General features: G+C 48.5%; 7 protein-coding genes across 9 annotated transcripts; 4 read left to right on the top strand and 3 right to left on the bottom strand.

Annotated features, from left to right (window-relative positions):
- The first annotated feature begins 659 nt into the window (after positions 1-659).
- On the top strand, positions 660-4814 carry BDCG_04043. Of its 2 annotated transcripts, XM_045419719.1 has the most exons (4): positions 660-1079; positions 1176-2129; positions 2223-2397; positions 2485-4206. In XM_045419719.1, exons 2-4 carry the CDS (start codon positions 1336-1338, stop codon positions 2530-2532), a joined length of 1017 nt encoding a protein of 338 aa, XP_045275954.1. In that variant the 5' UTR covers positions 660-1079; positions 1176-1335; the 3' UTR covers positions 2533-4206. The 2 variants fall into 2 exon arrangements, with proteins under 2 accessions (XP_045275954.1, XP_045280723.1); XM_045419718.1 differs by having other exon boundaries at positions 660-2129; positions 2485-4814.
- BDCG_04042 lies at positions 2578-5367 on the bottom strand. 2 transcript variants are annotated; one of them, XM_045419717.1, is made up of 6 exons: positions 5213-5358; positions 4379-5122; positions 4218-4297; positions 4123-4140; positions 3815-4063; positions 2623-3739 (listed from the first exon to the last, which is right to left on the bottom strand). In XM_045419717.1, the coding sequence occupies exons 2-6, from the start codon at positions 4643-4645 to the stop codon at positions 2836-2838; spliced, it is 1518 nt and encodes a 505-aa protein (XP_045280722.1). In that variant the 5' UTR covers positions 4646-5122; positions 5213-5358; the 3' UTR covers positions 2623-2835. The 2 variants fall into 2 exon arrangements, with proteins under 2 accessions (XP_045280721.1, XP_045280722.1); XM_045419716.1 differs by having other exon boundaries at positions 2578-3739; positions 4379-5367.
- A 157-nt stretch (positions 5368-5524) lies between these two features.
- BDCG_04041 (arginine metabolism regulation protein III) lies at positions 5525-7920 on the top strand. Its single transcript, XM_045419715.1, has 2 exons — positions 5525-5961; positions 6056-7920. The coding sequence occupies exons 1-2, from the start codon at positions 5873-5875 to the stop codon at positions 7335-7337; spliced, it is 1371 nt and encodes a 456-aa protein (XP_045275953.1). The 5' UTR covers positions 5525-5872; the 3' UTR covers positions 7338-7920.
- Positions 7921-7947: 27 nt separating this feature from the next.
- On the top strand, positions 7948-9422 carry BDCG_04040 (30S ribosomal protein S19). The gene is made up of 4 exons (XM_045419714.1): positions 7948-8233; positions 8323-8338; positions 8553-8735; positions 8818-9422. The coding sequence occupies exons 1-4, from the start codon at positions 8191-8193 to the stop codon at positions 8855-8857; spliced, it is 282 nt and encodes a 93-aa protein (XP_045275952.1). The 5' UTR covers positions 7948-8190; the 3' UTR covers positions 8858-9422.
- BDCG_04039 (uncharacterized protein) lies at positions 9332-11456 on the bottom strand. The gene is made up of 2 exons (XM_045419713.1): positions 10560-11456; positions 9332-10330 (listed from the first exon to the last, which is right to left on the bottom strand). The coding sequence occupies exons 1-2, from the start codon at positions 11163-11165 to the stop codon at positions 9830-9832; spliced, it is 1107 nt and encodes a 368-aa protein (XP_045275951.1). The 5' UTR covers positions 11166-11456; the 3' UTR covers positions 9332-9829.
- Positions 11457-11459: 3 nt separating this feature from the next.
- Positions 11460-15718, bottom strand: BDCG_04038 (MYB DNA binding protein). The gene is made up of 4 exons (XM_045419712.1): positions 14897-15718; positions 14195-14688; positions 13482-14135; positions 11460-13409 (listed from the first exon to the last, which is right to left on the bottom strand). Exons 1-4 carry the CDS (start codon positions 14988-14990, stop codon positions 11892-11894), a joined length of 2760 nt encoding a protein of 919 aa, XP_045275950.1. The 5' UTR covers positions 14991-15718; the 3' UTR covers positions 11460-11891.
- On the top strand, positions 15460-18508 carry BDCG_04037 (uncharacterized protein). The gene has a single exon (XM_045419711.1). It carries the CDS (start codon positions 16295-16297, stop codon positions 18080-18082), a length of 1788 nt encoding a protein of 595 aa, XP_045275949.1. The 5' UTR covers positions 15460-16294; the 3' UTR covers positions 18083-18508.
- Position 18509: the final 1 nt, after the last annotated feature.

The raw sequence follows: 18509 nt of genomic DNA, 5'->3' as shown, positions 1-18509 counted from the left end.
GGAAACACGCAATTATCCATTTAAAGGGTCCCGCATCAGATATAGATTTGAGATACCACGCTGATAATAGTACAACCGCGTTTCGATTTTCAAAAATGGGAACAAAGAATAAGGGAGAACAGATTTTATCCCCTGCCGCGTTGCAAGTTTTTGAAGAGTCTCATGCCTTTCAATAGCGGCAGGGAAACTATACAACTATACAACTGGTAGTTGCGCAAACAATAAGGCGTCATGCAACGTACGCACATAGTCAATCTTGGAAATGGATAGGCCGGACGGAATGGAAGAAAAGTTTCCGATTAGGAAGCTTAGGAAGACTTGATCGATGAAACATCAAACCTCTCGAGTCGGGTTCGCTGAGAATAGTAATATCTGGAAACGTTTGAAATTAACTGGACGTGTGTGTAATATCCAAGGAACCAACATCCGCGTCATCAGGATGGGGAAATGGAGGAAAGGGGCCACAAAAAGTAGGCCCTAACAAAAACCAGGTTATTCAGTCCGGATCAGGTTGAATCCCTTCAACCTCGAATCACCTCCTGAAACTAAGACTGGGGATGTAAGCCATGAAAGTATCCGCCTAGGGAAAAATAGAAAAGCGTGAGCAAAACTTGCTGTTCGTCGCTCTGGAGAGGGGTCTAAATGTGTTCCCAGTCAGCAATAAACACACATTCTGTACTGAGGAGTTGCTCAGTGGTGAAAAGGAGACAGTCGTCAGTTACTGGCCAATAGACGATTCCACTGCAGTCATAACATCATAACCCTCTGGATGGTTGTGTGTAAAGCGATTGAAGCAAGTTCAGCGTTTGAGGTGTGACATCGGCAGATGACTAAGCCGGCTATCCACTCTTGGCACCCTCCACCGTTAGCCGGCTGCCGGCAGTGATCTCCGCAAGCGCGTCGTAGTTAATTCTGCGTGTTTACAAATTCAACGCGAGAGACGAAGGGGAGCCTAAGTTGGTATTCATTTTCTTTTCTGACGAATGGATTGGTAGTTAGCAGACTATCTTGTGTGGGTTTGTAGTCAATTGAGCCTGCGCAGGAAAAGTGTGAAAAGTCTTGGAAAGTTGCTCATAAAAGTATAAATATCGCCTTTACGTCAGTTACAGAAACTGAAACAGAAAATAATACCTTAATTTATTTACTAACGCAGTAGTCATCCAAATGATGCGAAGCGTGCCGACTGTTGCCCGACTCTCTGCATTAAAAACACAATTGAACCCATCCCGCAATTTTCAAGCCGTCGCGGGTTCCGTACTTGGCCAACAACTCCAACCCCGCACCCGCCCTCCTCAGCAACACACGCCATTGATATCCCAGTATCACATCCGCACCATGGCTACCACAGCACCGTCCATCCCAACAACCCAAAAGGGCGTCCTAGTGTCCAAAATCGGCGGGCCCGAAGTTCTCGAATACAAAACCGACCTCCCCGTCCCCACCCCGAAGGAAGGCGAGGTGCTGATCAAAAACAACCTCTCAGGCCTAAACTTCATCGACACCTACTTCCGCACAGGGCTCTACAAAGCCCCGAAACCAGAGATCCTAGGCCGTGAGGGCGTCGGCACCATTGTCGCCGTCGGCCCGGGCCCTAACCCGAAGGATTTTGCCGTGGGCGAGCGCGTGGTCTGGATGAAAAATTGCGGCTATGCGGAGTACACGGCCGTCCCAACTGAGGCGACCATTGCGCGCGTACCGGAGGGTTTATCGGATGAGGTTATCCTCGCGGGGTTCCTGAGTGGGCTTACCACCCTCACGTTTGTGAAAGAGGCGTATCCGGTCAAGAGGGGGGATTGGATTTTGATCCATGCGGCGGCGGGCGGGGCGGGTTTCCTTATGACGCAATTGGTCAAGTTGGCTGGGGCGAAAGTAATTGCGACGGCTGGGGGTCCGGAGAAGGTGGAGCTGGTGGAGGGGCTTGGAGCAGATGTGGTTATTGATTATAGGAGTGCGCAGGGAGCGAATTGGACGGAGAAGGTGATGGAGGTGACGGGAGGGGAGGGTGTGGATGCCGTGTTCGATTCCGTGGGGAAGGATACGTGGGAGGGAAGTTTGAAGGTTGCGAAGAGAAAAGGGACGGTGGTTTATTTTGGGAATGCCAGCGGGCCCGTACCGCCGTTGCAGATCCAGTGAGTGTTCTCCCGTTTTACTATCGCCTCTTTTTCTTCGTCTGGTTGTGTGCGTGTGTGTATGTTGCATGCTGAAAGACGATATATATTTAGGCTGCTGGCGTCGAAGAATATCAAAGTTCTCCGTCCAACTGTTTTCCCATACATCTACACGCAGGCTGAATTTGACCACTATACGGAAGAACTATTTGGTCTGCTGAAGTCCGGTCAACTGAAAGTTAGGATCCACAAGGTTTATCCACTGGAAGAAGTTGCGCAGGCTCACATTGTAAGTCTCGTAAAGGCCGTTCTTTGCTAACTTGGTTACTTGCTATACTTTTACGAAGATCTTTTTGACTGATAGTTTTGATGATAGGACCTCGAGGGTCGAAAGACTACTGGGAAGCTCCTCCTCAAGCCGTGAAAGCAACACTGGGCTACGGATTACACTGCGCTCTCCGATGGTATGTCTGTGTCTTCTGACGGGAGATGAAATGTTTGCAGATGGAAAACGCTGAATAGTCGTTCTTGTCTTTATGGGCGAACAATGAACACTCTCACTGAGCTACGACTAATTTTATAGTTGGAGAATGATAAAAGATCTATGAAGTACGAATAGTTCGATTGTTCACCAACGCGATATGATTCTCTTTCGTCTTTCCTTTCTAATTTTGTGATTTTGGACATCATTTACCTCTAACCTCCGGCGCCCTTTTGGTTGCATTCCTTAATCATCCCCGTCAACCTCCTCCGAAGCTCCAGCTGCACCATCATCCTCTCCTTTTGCAGCGCCTGGATTATACCATACTTCATCATCACCACGAAGATCCCTCGGTTCCTTCCACCCAATCATACTCTCATTCAGCAAGATGGTGTAAAAGGAGCAGTAAATGGCCATCACATTATCGAAGTAGTGCAAGCCACAATTCAATTCCCATACAGTGGTGTCAACCTTCATCCCCACAAAACAGAACTGCAGCATGCTCTCATCTACGAAGAACTCGTACTCATCCGCCACCGAAGGAGAAGAAGGCTCTGTCCCACAAACTTGGCCGGGGGGTAAATCCTCCTCCGACAAGCCAGGATTGCGCCACGGTTTCGCTCGAAGTTTGCCAATAGGCTGGAGATCCGGAGCATGCTGCTTGTAGAAATCCCGCACATTACCGTCCACAGGCGCGATGGCGGTAACTTCAAACCCATTCTCATCCACACAGGTAGCCTTTAGCTCATTGGAATTAGCCAGGTCACGGAAACGAACAGCCTGCTCGTAGCTTCCCGCACCCGCAAGGGCAAATTTCACTACTTTACGCGCAACACTGTCTTCCATGCCCTCTGCACCAACTTCGTTGCTCCATTCCTGGCCTCCGGTGTAGAAACCGTAGAAGTACCCCCCAAACAAGGTTGAACAGGCCATATTAAAGTGTCCCGGGGCCCAGCAGTTCGTTTGTTGGGCTTTCCAGAGTTCCACCTTTGCAGTGTCGCAGACCGCACGTGCGGCCAGGATATTCTCGGTATACTCCGGGCAGACATCATGTAGTAGAATGTAATTTAGAAAGTTTCTGATTGTCCCGGTGGCCATATCGACGAGTGCTTCGGTTTCTAGTCCAATATATAGAGGGAGGACGGATGACCTGTTGGAGAGAGCACGTCAGGAGGTATTGCATGAAATGGAAGGTTGGAATTGGCAAATCTGGACTTAAACGTACAGGAACCCTTTTGCAACAGCTTCGAAATCCACAGCCCAGCCAACACGGTTTTCCGGGACTGAGGCTTGCGCTGTGGCAGTCAGAATGTCCTCAGCATCTTTGTCCATGAGATCGCGTTGGTCGTTGCCTTCAAACATTTTCGGCCCTACGTCTACGCCTCCGTAAGACATGTACTTTGTGAATACGCTCCTGCGATCTGAATCCATGCTCCTTTTTGCTTGGAACCGCTGTATCGCTGTCTCAAGGCGCCTGTGAGAGAGTTAGCATGAACAAGCAGCGTAACCCAACATCAACATTCAGTAGCTTACTGTTTGGCAGGTAGGGATCTGATAAAAAAAAAACAAGACATTCAAGTCAGCTCATGAGAACGCGTGTCTCCCTGTGATTTAGAAGTCATGCTCACCTATCGTAGCGATTTTTGTTTTCTTCATATTCAGCAACAGTGATAGGGCCGTCGGCAACATATTCTTCGAATCCTGATCCCTAAATCCGCCATAAAAATCAGACGACATGTTATTATTACTCATTGAAGAGTCACATTAAGGACAAGAGGGTGATGCTCGCCTTATTTTTCCCCCTTGACTTCTTGTTCCTCTTCTTCTTTTTCTTTGCAACCGTGACCTCAGCTGTTCCCTCAAGCGTATCGGGTTCCTCTTCACCATTTTTCGTAGCAACACCCACATCTCCCTCTAGAGCGCCATTATTGTCACCGTTGGGACGAGCAGTCTGGGTATTTGTCGGGCCCCTAGCTTCAATATCCTGTTGGCAATCTGAACTCCCTTGAGTTTGTTTGTCCCGGACAGGCAGAGGTGCGATTGGCTTAGTCTCCATTGCACGAGACACGCTTGACGTAGTTTTAACGTAGAGCAAATGATATATAGCTACAAGAATAGCTGCAGATAGAGGAGAATGGTTGAGTTAGACCTGGTAGACCAGGTTGTTGGAGATTGTCAGACGAATGTGACGAGGAAGCTTGGGGGTGGTGAAGAAAGCAACGGGAGAGCTTATCAAGCATGCTGAATGCAAGTAAATGCACTCAAGTGTATGTACATGTACATGTACTTTGTAAAGTATCACTTCCTTAGTGTTAATGAAATATAATTTGAATAGGGTAGATGCAGGGCTGCCTTCAACCAGAAGTTATACAAGGCTGCCATGTAAATGGATAGATCTCCAACCTCGATGCTTCCCCCCCCCATGGTTTCCATAGTTTGGCACAGTAGTGAATATGAAAACGGAATATAGATAGGAAATAAAATAGGCTTCATTTCCAGAAATACTTAAATAGAAAACAACGTATTCATGCGTCTGGGAATTAGCACACCACCAGCAGCAGTTGTAACTAGTTAGTAGCAGCAACTGAAATCATAGTTACAGCAGCAGATACCCGATGCATACCATATTGTCACAAGTGAATTGAGTAACACTTTTCTACCTCAAATAGCCAATAGGACGAAGAAGCTAGACACTTCAGTCCTGGAAACAACATTTGATCTGTCCGGTTGGAAATACAGTAGAAGATAGATAGATGATGAATGGATAGCTATTTTGGCTCTCTGGTCTCTATCAATTCCCACAAGCAGCAGCGCCCATGTAACTAATTAGTTAATACGGTGAAATACCCGGATAAATTACAGCGTGCTTGTTTCCAGGCTCGGCAGTTACGAAACAATACCTGGCAATACCGACCGATGCGTCACAAGCTTGGAGCGACTTCTTACTTCTTTCGGCTTCACCGGTTGATTCCAATTAATGATTGCCATCAGCGATGCATCCATCCGCCCAACTCTCCATCCTCTCCTTTCCTGTCCTCTTCTCTCCTCTGCGTCCACGGCTGAGCCATCTCCTCCTTAAACCTCTTCCGCTCCTTATTTGTTTTTGAAAGCTTGCAATAGTTATCCTTCTCTCCTTTGTCAACTCTCCCCCCGCTATACTCGCTGTTGATTCCCCCTTTGTTGTCCGCTATCATAATGCGTTGATAGCCTTCTCATTCTGTGTCCTGTTTGAGCTCCCAACACCCTTGTTCTGCTAGTGTCAGATTGGTTACTGTGTCTTATCATGCCCTCCGCTTCGGCTCCGGAGAATCGCAAGGCCCAGAAACTCGAGGAGGACACTTTTGTTGCATTTGGTCACGCCGCTGCTGGACAGTAAGTTCCTATCCGTCAATGACTATATATGTATCTATCTATATATGTGTATCAAGAAGCTCAGTAGCTGACTAGAACTGTCTCTCTTTCGCAGTGATGGCGTGCTCTGCAATCCCTCCGGTTCACTAATCGCAAAACCATGTACTCTCCAAGAAATTGAATTCTACGAGTCTAGTCTCCACCACCCTAGCTTCCAGCAATTTATGCCCCAGTTCATTGGCACTCTATCCAACCCTACGCCCGCAAATGTCCTTGAAATCCCAACAAGCGAAAGCAGGACCTCTTTAGTTACTGCCGCTGTGGACCCGTCTGCGACTTCATCCTCCGGCACGGATTCACCTCTGACTCCGGAGCTTGGTAGAAAGCCCGATCTTGTTACCGTGCCAGTTGCCGTCGCCTCGCATAAAGAGCCCGCCGAATGGTTTCCGTCCCAGGGACAGAAGATCACCAGCAGCGTATCGATAGTGCTTGAGAATGTGACGGCAGGTTTTAAGCGACCAAACGTCTTGGACGTAAAGCTTGGCGCCAGACTCTGGGCGGACGATGCTGCTCCTGCTAAAAGGGCTAGGTTGGAGCAGGTATCTTTAGAAACTACGAGTTCTGTGTTAGGATTCCGCATCGCCGGGATGAAGATATGGGTTGGTGAGAATGCGGAAAAAGAGGAAAAGGTTCTCGGAACTACGCAAACGAAATCACATGACACCATTAAATCGAAACAAATCGTTGTCGAGACCGTGGATGGGTACAGGCGGTATGACAAGTGGTATGGTCGCTCATTCAACGTGGACAACGTTAAGGAAGGCTTCGAGACATTCCTCGATGGCGCCAAGGAGGGTAAAATCGATAGGTCGAAATTGATCGCCAAGAGAATAGCGGAAAGGTTACGCGCTATGCAGGCAGTTCTTGAGGCGGAGGAGAGCAGAATGTACTCCTCCAGCGTCCTGATTGTCTACGAAGGGGATCCAGAAGCGTTGGAGGAAGCTCTCGTCAGGGAAGGTAACGCCGAAACTCAAGGAAATAATGGTAATAAATTAGACGACGGATCGGAATCGGAGGCTGAATACGAGATAGAGATTCCTGGGGGCTCCTCAACCTTGCAGATCGTCGATATGAAGGTGGATGGGGAATCAATCACACCAGGCGGCATTAAGCTCGAGATCAACCCTAACAACCTCGGGGAAATTGATTTTGACATCGACGGAGTAGGAGAAGAAGAAGACGACGAAGACGCAGATGAAATACCGCACAAAGTCCAGGATATCCGCTTCATCGATTTTGCCCATGCAACATGGACGCCTGGGCAGGGACCGGATGAAAATGCACTGCTGGGGATTCGAAGCTTAGTGCGTATGATGGATGAGCTTGCGGAAGCCTAAAAAGAAAAAGAAAAAAAGCTGGTCACAGCCGTGGATTTCAATTGTGACTTGTGGCGCACCTAGAAGGAAAATGGAAAAGGAAAGAAAGAAAAAGGAAGAAAGATATGAACGTGCAATTGAATAAAACGAATACGAACTGATATTCCATCCGCTATTTTATGGCATGGCAAGGCGGGCAAATTTCTCACCCTTTTCATTGCTTGAAACCGCGATCCTCAACCTGCAAACAACACTCTCTTATCCCTCTCGATATCCTAATTCCCTAAGCCCAAAACTTGCATAGAGCGTTGATATTTCCTAGTGATTATAATGAGATAATGAAAACGAGCATGCGAACACCTCACCACTCTGAGGGCGGTTAGATGCTGGTTATTCTCACAACTAACGGAAAACAAAATAAAATAAAACCATAGTTACATGAAACAATTTCTTCATCGGCTCAAGGGACACAAGGACCATCCTGCTACAGTGAAGCCATATATTGTGTATTGTAGACCGACTAGTAACTAGACATCTGGGCAAGATGGTACAGCATATACATGTACATGTACGAGTTTACTCTGTACAAGTATTTGTAGGCTACTGGGGCAAAAGAGCTCAGTCACCACCAGCGCACTGCTGGTAGAAGGGCCGATCAACCCAGGACCCTCAACAGTATTATTTATTGAAGATCGGATGTCATGCCGCATTAGGCTAAGCGGCAAAATGCTGAAGCTCGATGATAATGGGATCGGATAAATATTATTTGCGACCCCGGCGGATTCTCCAGTGACAAAAGGCGGAATGAAGCAAGCGGTATACGACATACACGGGCAGGATACCAGGCAGTCAGCAAAGACGAGACTGATTCGAGATGTTCCCTACACGCGCATTATTGAAGCGATCGGTATGGAAGGGTAAGTTCGAGAAGCTCCCCCCCTTTTTTTTAACTACAACCCCATTGATCCTGCGCTTTTCTAACCACCGGCAACCCCCGTGTGACTAGGCCCGAATATTGTCCCGTACGTTTCTTCAATTCTTTTTTATTATATTTCCTTTATTATATAGCTTTGCGATTCGGAGGAGATAGAGGGCTATTTCCCTACAGTCATCGAAAATCCCCCCAATCGATCAATATCTCCTGAAAAGGGGTAAAAGAAAAAGAAAGAAAAAGAAAAGAAAAACAGGAAAAAAGCCCTGAATCAATGCTAAACAAAAGCTCCTACTACAAAACAGTCTCCCGCTACCAAAGACCATGCCTCCACCGCCCGGCACACCCGCGATAAAGACCCAAGCGCGCTCTGCGACGATCCTGCCCAATTTCGTCGGCTTGAAGTTTGCGGTGCATAATGGCAAGGTGTACAATGAGGTGTATATTACCGATGAGATGGTGGGGAGGAAGTTGGGGGAGTTTTCGCAGTATGTTGTTTTTTGCTTTCTTTTCGCTTTTTTTTTTTTTTTTTTTGGTTTGGCTTACTAACTCCTCGTGGTTTGGCGTTAGGACACGGAAGCGGTTCAGATATGAGCATTCCAAGAATTAAGTATATGTATACCTAGGAACGGGGGATGTGTGGCTGGTAGTATGTTCCACATGGGCGCTGAAGTCGTAGCGGTTTGGATATTGCTACTGTTGCTGGTCTCGTCGTGGGATTTTCGTGTTTGGAGCGGAAGGAATGGATGTTGAGCAATTTCTTCGACGAGGGATAGATAACACATCCTTTAATGTTCCCGGTGTGCCGTGTGCTGTTTCCCACGCAATAACAACAGCAACAACAACAATCGACCTATCTACCATGGAAATGGAGCGGCGGAAGGTTGGATAGAGGGGCAGGAATGAGATGTCGCGGCGATATCGAGCCCCGCCTGATCTCTTGTGAGCAGTATTGAATGAGATGTTTGCAAACGGCCCCAGGGAGGTGTAGGGGGGGCTTCAGATCGTGTAGCCCGGTAAAGTTTTTTCTATTTCCTACAAAAATTTAGAGCGGGCGTCCAGGATTGATTTTGGGAGAAAAATCAAAAGGTTCTTCTTTACTTGTTCCTGCTTTGTATATGTATATATATTTTATTGTATATTAGAAGTCCAATAAACTTTTCGTTGCTATCATACTCCTTTACCCTTACCCCCCAATGCGAAACAACAGGTGCCCATGGCCCAGTGCTTTTCTTATACCCTGTCGCTAATATTCAGCATAGTCTATCGACATATATCATTTGAACTTCATAACTAAACTGAAACATGCATGATATGAGGTGACATGGCCATGATATAACATGATAATGTATGATTTAAAAGTAAACCCCGCCATTTTCTCCCCAGCCTGAACCGCATCCCAAACGCCATCCCAGATTTGTGGACTTGATATATAAAGTAATAATATAATATCTGCACCTCCCGAAGCAATCCCCCAGTCAGCAACCTGGGATATTAAAAACAAAAGGGGAAAGGCAAAAACAAGAAAAAATGAGGAATCCCACTAAAAGTAAAACCACCTCCCATCAAAAACCCAAAACCATCACCGATAGAACTCCCCCCTCTTCACACTAACCCCATACTCCGCAACCGCCATTCCCAAATCCTCCATCGTCAACACAGTCCGCCCCTGCTGTCCCCCCTGCCCCCCACCTCCAAACCCAGGCCTCTGAACACCCAGATGCAATCCAGTCGCACTGCTCCCTTTCCCCTTTACCCCTTCATTCCCACCGCCACCGGCTGCAGCCGTCCCTCCACCCGCCCCTACCCCCGCAGCACCGCCGCCTACACCTCCGCCAGCGCCAGCTACCCCGTGCGCCAAGCCTGTCGAGAGGTTTATGGCGCCCATGGGATTATTTGAGGAGGAAGTATTGGAGCTGCGGATGCGGGAGTATTGGTAGGCATCTGCGGCGATGTCGGCGACGAATTTCTGCGTGGCGAGAGCGAGGAGGCGGGCGAGGTGTGGTGGGGTTTGGTTTGGGCCGTTGCCTGGCGGCGGGAGACCGGCGAGGGTGAGGTAGTGTGCTGTTACGGCGTCGGGGATCTATGGGGTTTTGGTTTTGTTAGTTGAAGAGGAATTATAGGCATGATGGGGTGAGATATATGTCTTTCTTTATTATTATTATTTTATTTCGCAGGGCAAGCGAGGGGATATATATTTTATCTTTTTCCATGAGGATAAATGTTCCAAATGGCAACAGGTTTGTAACAAAACAAGTTGGAAGCTGGCAGGAGAAGATGAGAAGGGGAACAGGAAGCAATAGGAATCTCACAATAGGCGCATATTCATCCATCTGTCCCAGAAACTCCCGTAGGCTCGTATCTTTCTTCGACGGCGGCAGCACTGGCGCAGCTGCCACAGGGTTCACTGCAGCATCTATTGGGATTCCCGGTGCAATGATTCCTCCCGGTGCTGCGGTCGTGCTTGTGCCAGTGCCCAGTACTGGTGCTGGTGCTGGTGCTGTCGTCATCGTCGTCGCAGCCGTGGACATAGACTGCTGGCTGGTAGCTGTAGTAGGCGCCGTTGTAGCTTCACTTGTCCCGCTCATCGTGATATCCGGATTCGTTGCCATGGAGGGGCTGCTGTTATTGGTGTTGGTATTGGTATTAGTATTATTCTTATTACTATTGCTCATTTCGGTATCAGGGTTGGTATCCGGGTTGGCAGCGTCATTATTGTTTGCGGGGATAGCCGAAGCCGACGGATTGTTATTGGGATCTGAAGGGTTTGAGGACTCAGGGTTTGCTGCGGTGGTTGGTGTAGGAGTAGCAGAGGCGGCGGTTGATGGTGTTGATTGTGCTGCTACTCGTGGTTGTGGTTGTGGTTGTGGTTGTGGTTGTGGCACAGTGTCTGACGGAGGCAGCTGGGAGTCGGCCATGACTGGCTGCGGCGTTTCTTTGTTTCTTGGTTTGGTGTCACGGATCGAGGTTATTTAGGGCGCGAGGTGTTTGGCGTTGGTTGGCTGTACTACGTAGGCGATCGATTTGGACTGGATGGGATGACGAGGAGGTGCAGATGGTGTGGCTGATAGTTGATTAACTAGTAACTTAGTTAACTTGTTGAAGAAGCGAAGAAGTTGAGGATGTTAACTAGCTACTTGCGCAACTTGCAACTCTACACTACAGAACGAGCTCCTTGCAACTGCTACTTTATTTATAGGGAAAAGATAAAATATTGTGAAATCTCTAGATGAGGAATTGGTATTCTGTTTCCACTTCTCACTTTAGACAAATTTTTTGTTTTCTTTTCGTTTCGGCGCTTCTAACTTACAGCCAGCAAAGCAATAAAAAAAATTAAAAAAATAGTTAAAATAGTTAAAACATCATCCTCAGGTGCAAAACGAATATATCTGTTAGCAGCAAAAACTCTCGTCGCGCCTAGAAAACAAATACCAGCCCTTCGACAACCGTTTAACAATCCTTTTAGTGTTTGACCATCTGGTAACAACCTTCCGTGAATACAAATGCAGAAAGAAAATATAATATTCCGGCCACTCCAACCAAAATAGAAATATCCCACCCAGTGTAACCAGACGAGTAAGAAAAAACCAGACTAGAGTAATACCAGTTTGTTTTTTACCCCATGTACCATGAAAACTAGTTCTTCATTGCTGGTTTTGAAGGGACGGGTCAACCATGCTCTGTGGCATATTTTGTTGCATATTCTGTGGTTGCTGCTCAAGATGCATTCCGTCATGCTTTGCGTCCTGCGCTAGGCTTTGGATCAACGTCTGCTCCATGCTTTGTTCCTGCGCATGTTGCACTTCCAGGTGTTCCTGCTGCTGCTGCTGCTGCTGCTGCTGCTGTTGCTGTTGCTGTTGCTGTTGCTGTTGCTGCTGCTGCTGCTGCTGTTGTTGTGGCTGTGGCTGTGGCTGATTTTGCTGGTGCATCAGCCCAGGGGAGCCAGCCATGCTACTATGAGCAGACTCAGGGGGCATATTTGATCCCGCGTGAGCGCCAGCAAGTGCCATCATCCCTTCAATGCCTTCTACATGCGCTTTATCTTCATCACCCATTCTACGCTGTCGCTCTCGCGCTTCGTGCTTGGCAGCCTGTGCTGGAGCGCGAGTTTTCAGTTCACCAGTAACAAATTTGAGATAGTAAGGTACCTCGATGCCGCTTTTGAGGAAGAATAACTTGAGGTTTCGTGCTTTGTCTTTAAGTTGTACTTGGTTGCGATCCTTGAGGGTTTCGTTAATCGTGCCACCAGGTCCGAACATCGCTAATATCTGGCTCCAGTGGGGCCCCTTGACCCTGTCCAGGCCGGCCATTAATGCATTTTCCTCCTCCGTTGTCCAGGGGCGACGTTGGCTTGGAAGTCCAGCACGACGGTTCGTGGGTGAGGACTTTGCTGTCGTCGCCATCCTGGCTCGTTCGTAGAGGATCTGTGTCGGCTGGGACTGAGAATAATGGGGAACTCCTGGCATGTAACCATAATTGGCGGCAGCTGCATGTGCCCTTGCCGTGACTGACGCATGTGCGGCGGCGGGGTTATATTGTTGAAAATGGAGCGGGGTTTGGTGGAATGTGATCTGGGCCGGTTGCGCTGGTGGCACCTGTGCTGGATGTGTCGGGTGTGCAGGGAATGTCGTTGTCATAGTGGCTTGATGATACATGTGCTGAGAAGCTGGCCGATGGGGACTTTGGGGAAGCCCATGCGCAGGACGGGCAGGCGCCTGCTGTGGAGGTTGGACAAACTGTAATTGTTTGGGCGGTTGTTGTTGGTGACTAGGTACTTGTTGGTGTTGCTGTAACTGCTGTTGCGGTACCTGGGGTGCAAGATACTGTGGCTGTTGTTGAACTCGAGGTACTTGCTGCTGTTGCTGTTGCGGTGGCGGTGGCGGCGGTGGTGGTTGAGATACAGCCTGGGCTGCTGTTGATTGAGCTTGTCGGCCCTGCTGGGCGGCCTTAGCAGCGTTTCGCGCCCCTCTGCCCTGACCTTGAAGGGCGATTTGAGCAGCGCGGGCGGCTCTTGCGACGAGGTCGCTATGGGCGGCACTACGGGAAACCTGGGCGGCTTCAGGTGGGTTGGGGACGACAGAAAATTGCCCTTCGAGGGGGGCGCTGCGAGATTCTTGCACCTCACCATTCGTTGATAACCGGCCTTTACTCGATTTTTTGGTCTGTAGAACAGTATACGTCAGTTAAACCTTCCCATACATAGAATGAGGGATGGAAGTTATATGATGCCATACCTGCTGATGACTAATAGCCTCGAAATTTTTGCTCACGTATGAGCTTAGATCCCTTAAGAAATCCTCCCAGCGATACTTTTCCGGTAATGCCGCAGCAGCCTCTGGGTTGTTCACTTCGTTGAGGAGGATGTCGCGTCGTGAGTAAGCACGTTTTACGAAGTCTGTCTCACTTGGTGCGAGTTGTTTTGTACCTGGCCTTCGGGAAAGTAATCGTTCTTCGAGATCATCGGGGAACAATTCGTACAAAAGTTCGGTTCGTGAGCGTTTCCCAGAGCTCATCGCTGCGATGTACGCCTGAGTTTTGAGCTCCAGGAACAGTGCACCTTGTACTTTCAGCAATCGATTTCCCTCGGGCACAAATATTTCCAGGAAGTATTGGTCGAGTTCAGAAAAGCCAATCTCCTGGCTACCGAAAATGCTTGAGACAAACGATGCCATATTGGCCTTCCTGATGATATCCACCTGGTTTGGTTCGGTGAGATCAAGCTCGCGTGGCGATAGAAAAGATCCTTTGGACGTATATACATTTTTTGTATGGTCGAATAGAGACCTCATAGTTGAGTAGGCTTGTCCGCTCTCGGAGGTGGGTTCGGACACAATTGATGTTAGGTCTTGGTAGGACGATTGGGCAAGCAAAGTAAGAATTTGGGTAGACTGGAAATTTAATTAACATGTAGAACTTCAAAACTGGCAACCCATTAGTAGCGACATACCAAGTTGTCTAATATCGGCAAGCTCTGGATCATCAGCTGCGAGTTGGCCTTGACGAACACTAAAGGCTGCGACCCTCCACCTGAGTTCTTAAGCTGCTGACTGAGGTTGTACTGTTCCTCCACTCGCTCTGAATAACTCATGATATTTGAAATGACCTCAGCAACGTCTGGTCCCAGTTGGTCCTGCGCAAATGCAGAAGTAGCAGCTCCTTGAATTGCAGTGGAATGACCGTTTGCTTTCTTTTCCTCAAGGACGTCGGGGCTCCCGTTGGGTTCAACTTTGGCGGCAGGCGAAATGGGGGGTCCCGCGGACTGCTCTGCAGAATTTTTGACTCCCTGCCCCACATTTTCTTTTGGCAGCGGCTGCTCCGTCATACTAGATGGTTCCGGACCCGTCTCGCCGTCAGAGCCCGTCCGCCGTTTCTTTGCGACATGGGCAGAGGCGTTGTTGGATTCATCGCTCTCTTCCAGTCCGTGTATTACCTTTGAGGATCCTATAAAAGCGAGAAGAATGGTTAGAACACAGATATTCATTCACAGTACTTTATAATAAGCAACCAACAAGCTATAGTAGCTTCATGAGCCTGGAGCTGGCGACCCTGGACAGCAAGACAAAGATGCAGAGAGATAAGAAGGGGGAGAAAAAAAAAGAAAACAGGGGGAGAGTCCAAAGAAGAGATCGAGATCGAATTAGAAACCCACCATTGTTGTCTACAGGAGCAGAGATAGAGGACTGTTGCTGAGCATCCTCTGGGATAGCGTCGGCTGGGTTGTCTGAAGCTGGAGGGTTGACCATGATAGGCGCGGCGGGCGGCGTGGCGTGTATGCACGATCGTCCAGGAGGACTTCCAGGAGAAGAAATGAGGGTTTAGGGATAGGGCGCAAAAGTAGGGCTTGGGGGCTCTTGTGGCAGAAAATTTTCCTTGACGTAGGAGCAGCGAGCAACGGAAACGGCCTCAGAGGAGCATCACAGCACGGATTAATCTTCAACACTGCATGCTGCTAGGACTGGCAACTCCTTTATTATGTTTGAAACAGTTGAATTATCGGAATTCACGCAATTGAAGCTGAAGAGTTCTCCATTGTCCAGCAATCGAGTAGTATGGAGACTTTGCCTGGTTATGTTAGCAAGGCTAGTTCAGAATAGGAATAGTCATTTCGTTCCGCCACTTAGGGCTTTCTAGCACATTGCCCTATATTGCGTCTGAATGCGGAAGTCGTTCAAACCAGCCCTCGAGGCGACATCAACTTCCACTCCCTAACAGCTTACAGTGACAGCGAACTGGCTGTTACCATCTCACCAGCATCATCAATAACATTATAGAGCCAGTGCATTTTGAGATTCAATTCTGGCAATCGAATCCGCCTTGCCAACATCCGCCTAGAAAAACAGAGTATCCCCGAACTACACACGCACTTTAATGTTGGTTGGTGGATTTGACTGGTCTATACGCAGCGTAATATTGAATAGACAAGGCCGAATTAATATTATGGGCTTACTATGTCGGATCTTATTATAGTAACTACCACTTCACCTGACTCCCTGGTCTTCACTGACGGAACTACATAACTAATTTATTATATAACCTTTCACCTGTCAACCTGGAACTCCGGAAACTTTGGAACCTATTTCCAAAGCCAATTCTCTGATGACAACTCCCTGCTACGTGGTAGTTAAATAACATAATACGGCTGAAGAAAAGAAAAATCAAGTTGGAGACTTTGTATACCGACAAATTACAATGCCGTCAGGGCTTGGCGAAATGCAGCCCATCGACGTTGGTTGCATGGCAAGGTTGATGGAGCCACCCCTCAATGCTCAACTTGCATCCAGGTGTGATGATCCCCCAGAGTATATTTGGTACATACAAATATAGCTTCCGTTATCCCGATTCCCTTTTGGTTCGCTCAGCCTCTAAGGTTATATATGACATCGTCGAAACCATAATTGACTGTCGCTCTGGTCCAGACCTTTCGCGCTCACCAAGCAATAATTAGGATCTTTGACCTCTGTCGAATCTTTGTCCTTGTCAAAAGACGCTGCCGGCTTAGTGTGGAATATAGCCTATGTGAAGTGATAGAGAGGACTTTGCAATCATCATGCGGCTCATTTCACCTTACATCGCACTCTCCGTCTATCTCGTTCCCCTTTCCCTAGCTCTCCAGGAGAAAATCTGGAGTTCCGTGGTCTACACATTCTATGGCGAACACAGTCCTCATGCACTGCCTTACCCCATAACATTAACTCCATTGGGCGCCCAGCAATTGGTAGAGGTGGGATCAACCTTCCGAGGTCGTTATCTGGACAACGTCGAGACGAGGATTGGAGGTTTATCACTCCATATGCTGGTGCCGGGTGAAATCACTGTCCTCGCAAGAACAGAGCCGGCCGCGGTTGCTTCAGCTGAGGCGTTCATGCAAGGATTCTATCCGCCGGTGCCAAACTCGTCCGGTAACACCACAAGTCGGGACCTAGCAGACATGGTGAATGGGACCGCCGTGGACTTCCCACTCAATGGATATCAGTATCCGCAAATCCTCACACTAGGCTTTAGGGACCCGAGTAGTGTTTACATTGCTGGCCAGGTCAACTGCGTAGCTTACGGTGCTGTGCTTTTGGAGTGGCTAACCAGCGACGAGGCCCGCTCGATGGATGCACAAAGTTCCGCGTTCTATTCTGATGTCTATTCCCGTGCTCTGCAGGGCGTGTTTGCAAGGGAGGACGTCAGTTTTCTCACTGCATTCCCGATTTATGAATATCTCAACTATCAACATATTCACAACTCGACTGCCCAGAGCGTAATTTCGCTAGACGACGTCAACAATGCACGCTATCTTGCAGATAAATGGGTGTCCGTAGCAAATGGCAACACTGAGGCAGGCGGAAGTGACGGTACTGAGGATCACAAGATCCTTTCTGTGGCCGGTCAAACGCTAGCGAGGTTCGTCGTCAGTGCCTTTGAGACGAATTACCGCACAGGCGGTACTGAGGGCAAGCTGTCGTTACTCTTCGGCAGTTTTGAACCCATGGTGGCCTTTGCGTTCCTGTCCAAATTGGCGTCTGACCGCCAGAGAAACTTTTACGGCCTTCCCAACCCGGGAGCTTCGATCGTCTTTGAGCTTTTCAGCATGGAATCCAACTCCTCCGCCGATGAATACCCTCTTTCAACTGATCTAATGGTCCGCTTCTTTCTCCGCAACGGAACGGATGCATCTGACGCCTCCACACCGTTGGTATCGTACCCTCTCTTCGGCCGTGGTCCCGAGCAACCCGGCATGCCATATCAAGAATTCAAGGATGAAATGGTGAATATCATGATGTCTGTCTCGGAATGGTGCCTTACCTGTGGCGGCGACACTAGCGTATTCTGCCCCGCCTACGCTCCGGACTCTAGAAATAATGGCCGCGCGGGCCCACGGTCTTTGCGACCCGCAGTTGCGGGAGTGATTGGTGCTGTGGTCGGTTTAATCGTGGCAGGGCTTATCGTCGCCTTTTCCTGCTGGGCTTTTGGGCTTCGTATACGTCGGACGGCCACGCGTCGCAGGTTTGACCTTGGCGGGTTCAAAGGCGGAAATAAACTCGCGAGCGACCTTGATCTGGTGGGTGGAAATGTCAAGAAAACGGGCCACCCGACCGCTGGTATTATTGTCCCGCAGGGGGGCGGTGATTGGACTAACTTAGGTCCGGCCGGTTCCCGTGGCGATGAGAGAGTTGGTAGCTGGGAAATGTGGAGCAAAATGACAGCTACTACAGGTTCTGATATTGACTCTAGTAATAGCGATGCGAATCCAAATATTGAAGATTCACGATCGCGGCGGAGTTGGGAAGATGATGATCCCGCAGTCACTGCCATCGCCGAACCTGTCAAAGTTCATGAACATGTTTGAGAGGCACAAGCACCGGCTTCAATGTTTCGCTGGATCGGTAATTAGGAGAAATGTTGTGCCTTTTGGCTTTTGTTCGTTCTTTTCTCACCCCTCTCCCTCTTTCGAAGAGGAGGCATCCTTCATTAATCCATAAAACACGCGCCCCTCAGAATTACAGCAGCATTCCCTCCCAATGTTGATCTCAGCTCACTTTGATACCCATCTCAGTCACTCGTTCCCATTTGGCGTTGGGCTATACAAAATCATTTGCAACAATCTTGAGCACAGAACTGCCATGATTAGGCATCATAATACTGCTTATTATTTTTGTCTTGCAGCTTACATATCCCTTCCAACATTGGCATCTGGCTAGATATACTTTACTCCTGCTGCCAGATTTCCATCAAAATAATGTACATGTATTTGTAAGATGCACAGGTTTTTTTTT

The sequence above is a fragment of the Blastomyces dermatitidis genome, assembly GCF_000003525.1.
Source record: "Blastomyces dermatitidis ER-3 genomic scaffold supercont1.4, whole genome shotgun sequence".
Classification (NCBI taxonomy): Eukaryota; Fungi; Ascomycota; class Eurotiomycetes; order Onygenales; family Ajellomycetaceae; genus Blastomyces; species Blastomyces dermatitidis.
The sequence above is the reverse complement of the archived record's forward strand: the minus strand, read 5'-3'. Positions and strand labels throughout refer to the sequence as shown.

What these genes read in the sequence shown, in the direction of transcription:
- BDCG_04043 (XM_045419718.1), top strand. Translation starts at nt 1,165, where the DNA reads ATGATGCGAAGCGTGCCGACTGTTGCCCGACTCTCTGCATTAAAAACA. An exon ending in GTACCGCCGTTGCAGATCCA is followed by an intron (nt 2,130 to 2,222) that starts GTGAGTGTTCTC and finishes ATATATATTTAG; the next exon opens with GCTGCTGGCGTCGAAGAATA. An exon ending in AAGTTGCGCAGGCTCACATT is followed by an intron (nt 2,398 to 2,484) that starts GTAAGTCTCGTA and finishes TTTTGATGATAG; the next exon opens with GACCTCGAGGGTCGAAAGAC.
- BDCG_04042 (XM_045419716.1), bottom strand. Translation starts at nt 4,645, where the DNA reads ATGGAGACTAAGCCAATCGCACCTCTGCCTGTCCGGGACAAACAAACT. An exon ending in AGTCAAGGGGGAAAAATAAG is followed by an intron (nt 4,298 to 4,378) that starts GCGAGCATCACC and finishes TGGCGGATTTAG; the next exon opens with GGATCAGGATTCGAAGAATA. An exon ending in GCTGTTGCAAAAGGGTTCCT is followed by an intron (nt 3,740 to 3,814) that starts GTACGTTTAAGT and finishes TCTCTCCAACAG; the next exon opens with GTCATCCGTCCTCCCTCTAT.
- BDCG_04041 (XM_045419715.1), top strand. Translation starts at nt 5,873, where the DNA reads ATGCCCTCCGCTTCGGCTCCGGAGAATCGCAAGGCCCAGAAACTCGAG. An exon ending in GGTCACGCCGCTGCTGGACA is followed by an intron (nt 5,962 to 6,055) that starts GTAAGTTCCTAT and finishes TCTCTTTCGCAG; the next exon opens with TGATGGCGTGCTCTGCAATC.
- BDCG_04040 (XM_045419714.1), top strand. Translation starts at nt 8,191, where the DNA reads ATGTTCCCTACACGCGCATTATTGAAGCGATCGGTATGGAAGG. An exon ending in AAGTTGGGGGAGTTTTCGCA is followed by an intron (nt 8,736 to 8,817) that starts GTATGTTGTTTT and finishes GTTTGGCGTTAG; the next exon opens with GACACGGAAGCGGTTCAGAT.
- BDCG_04039 (XM_045419713.1), bottom strand. Translation starts at nt 11,165, where the DNA reads ATGGCCGACTCCCAGCTGCCTCCGTCAGACACTGTGCCACAACCACAA. An exon ending in TGGATGAATATGCGCCTATT is followed by an intron (nt 10,331 to 10,559) that starts GTGAGATTCCTA and finishes AAAACCCCATAG; the next exon opens with ATCCCCGACGCCGTAACAGC.
- BDCG_04038 (XM_045419712.1), bottom strand. Translation starts at nt 14,990, where the DNA reads ATGGTCAACCCTCCAGCTTCAGACAACCCAGCCGACGCTATCCCAGAG. An exon ending in TGCCGATATTAGACAACTTG is followed by an intron (nt 14,136 to 14,194) that starts GTATGTCGCTAC and finishes TTAAATTTCCAG; the next exon opens with TCTACCCAAATTCTTACTTT. An exon ending in AGGCTATTAGTCATCAGCAG is followed by an intron (nt 13,410 to 13,481) that starts GTATGGCATCAT and finishes ACTGTTCTACAG; the next exon opens with ACCAAAAAATCGAGTAAAGG.
- BDCG_04037 (XM_045419711.1), top strand. Translation starts at nt 16,295, where the DNA reads ATGCGGCTCATTTCACCTTACATCGCACTCTCCGTCTATCTCGTTCCC.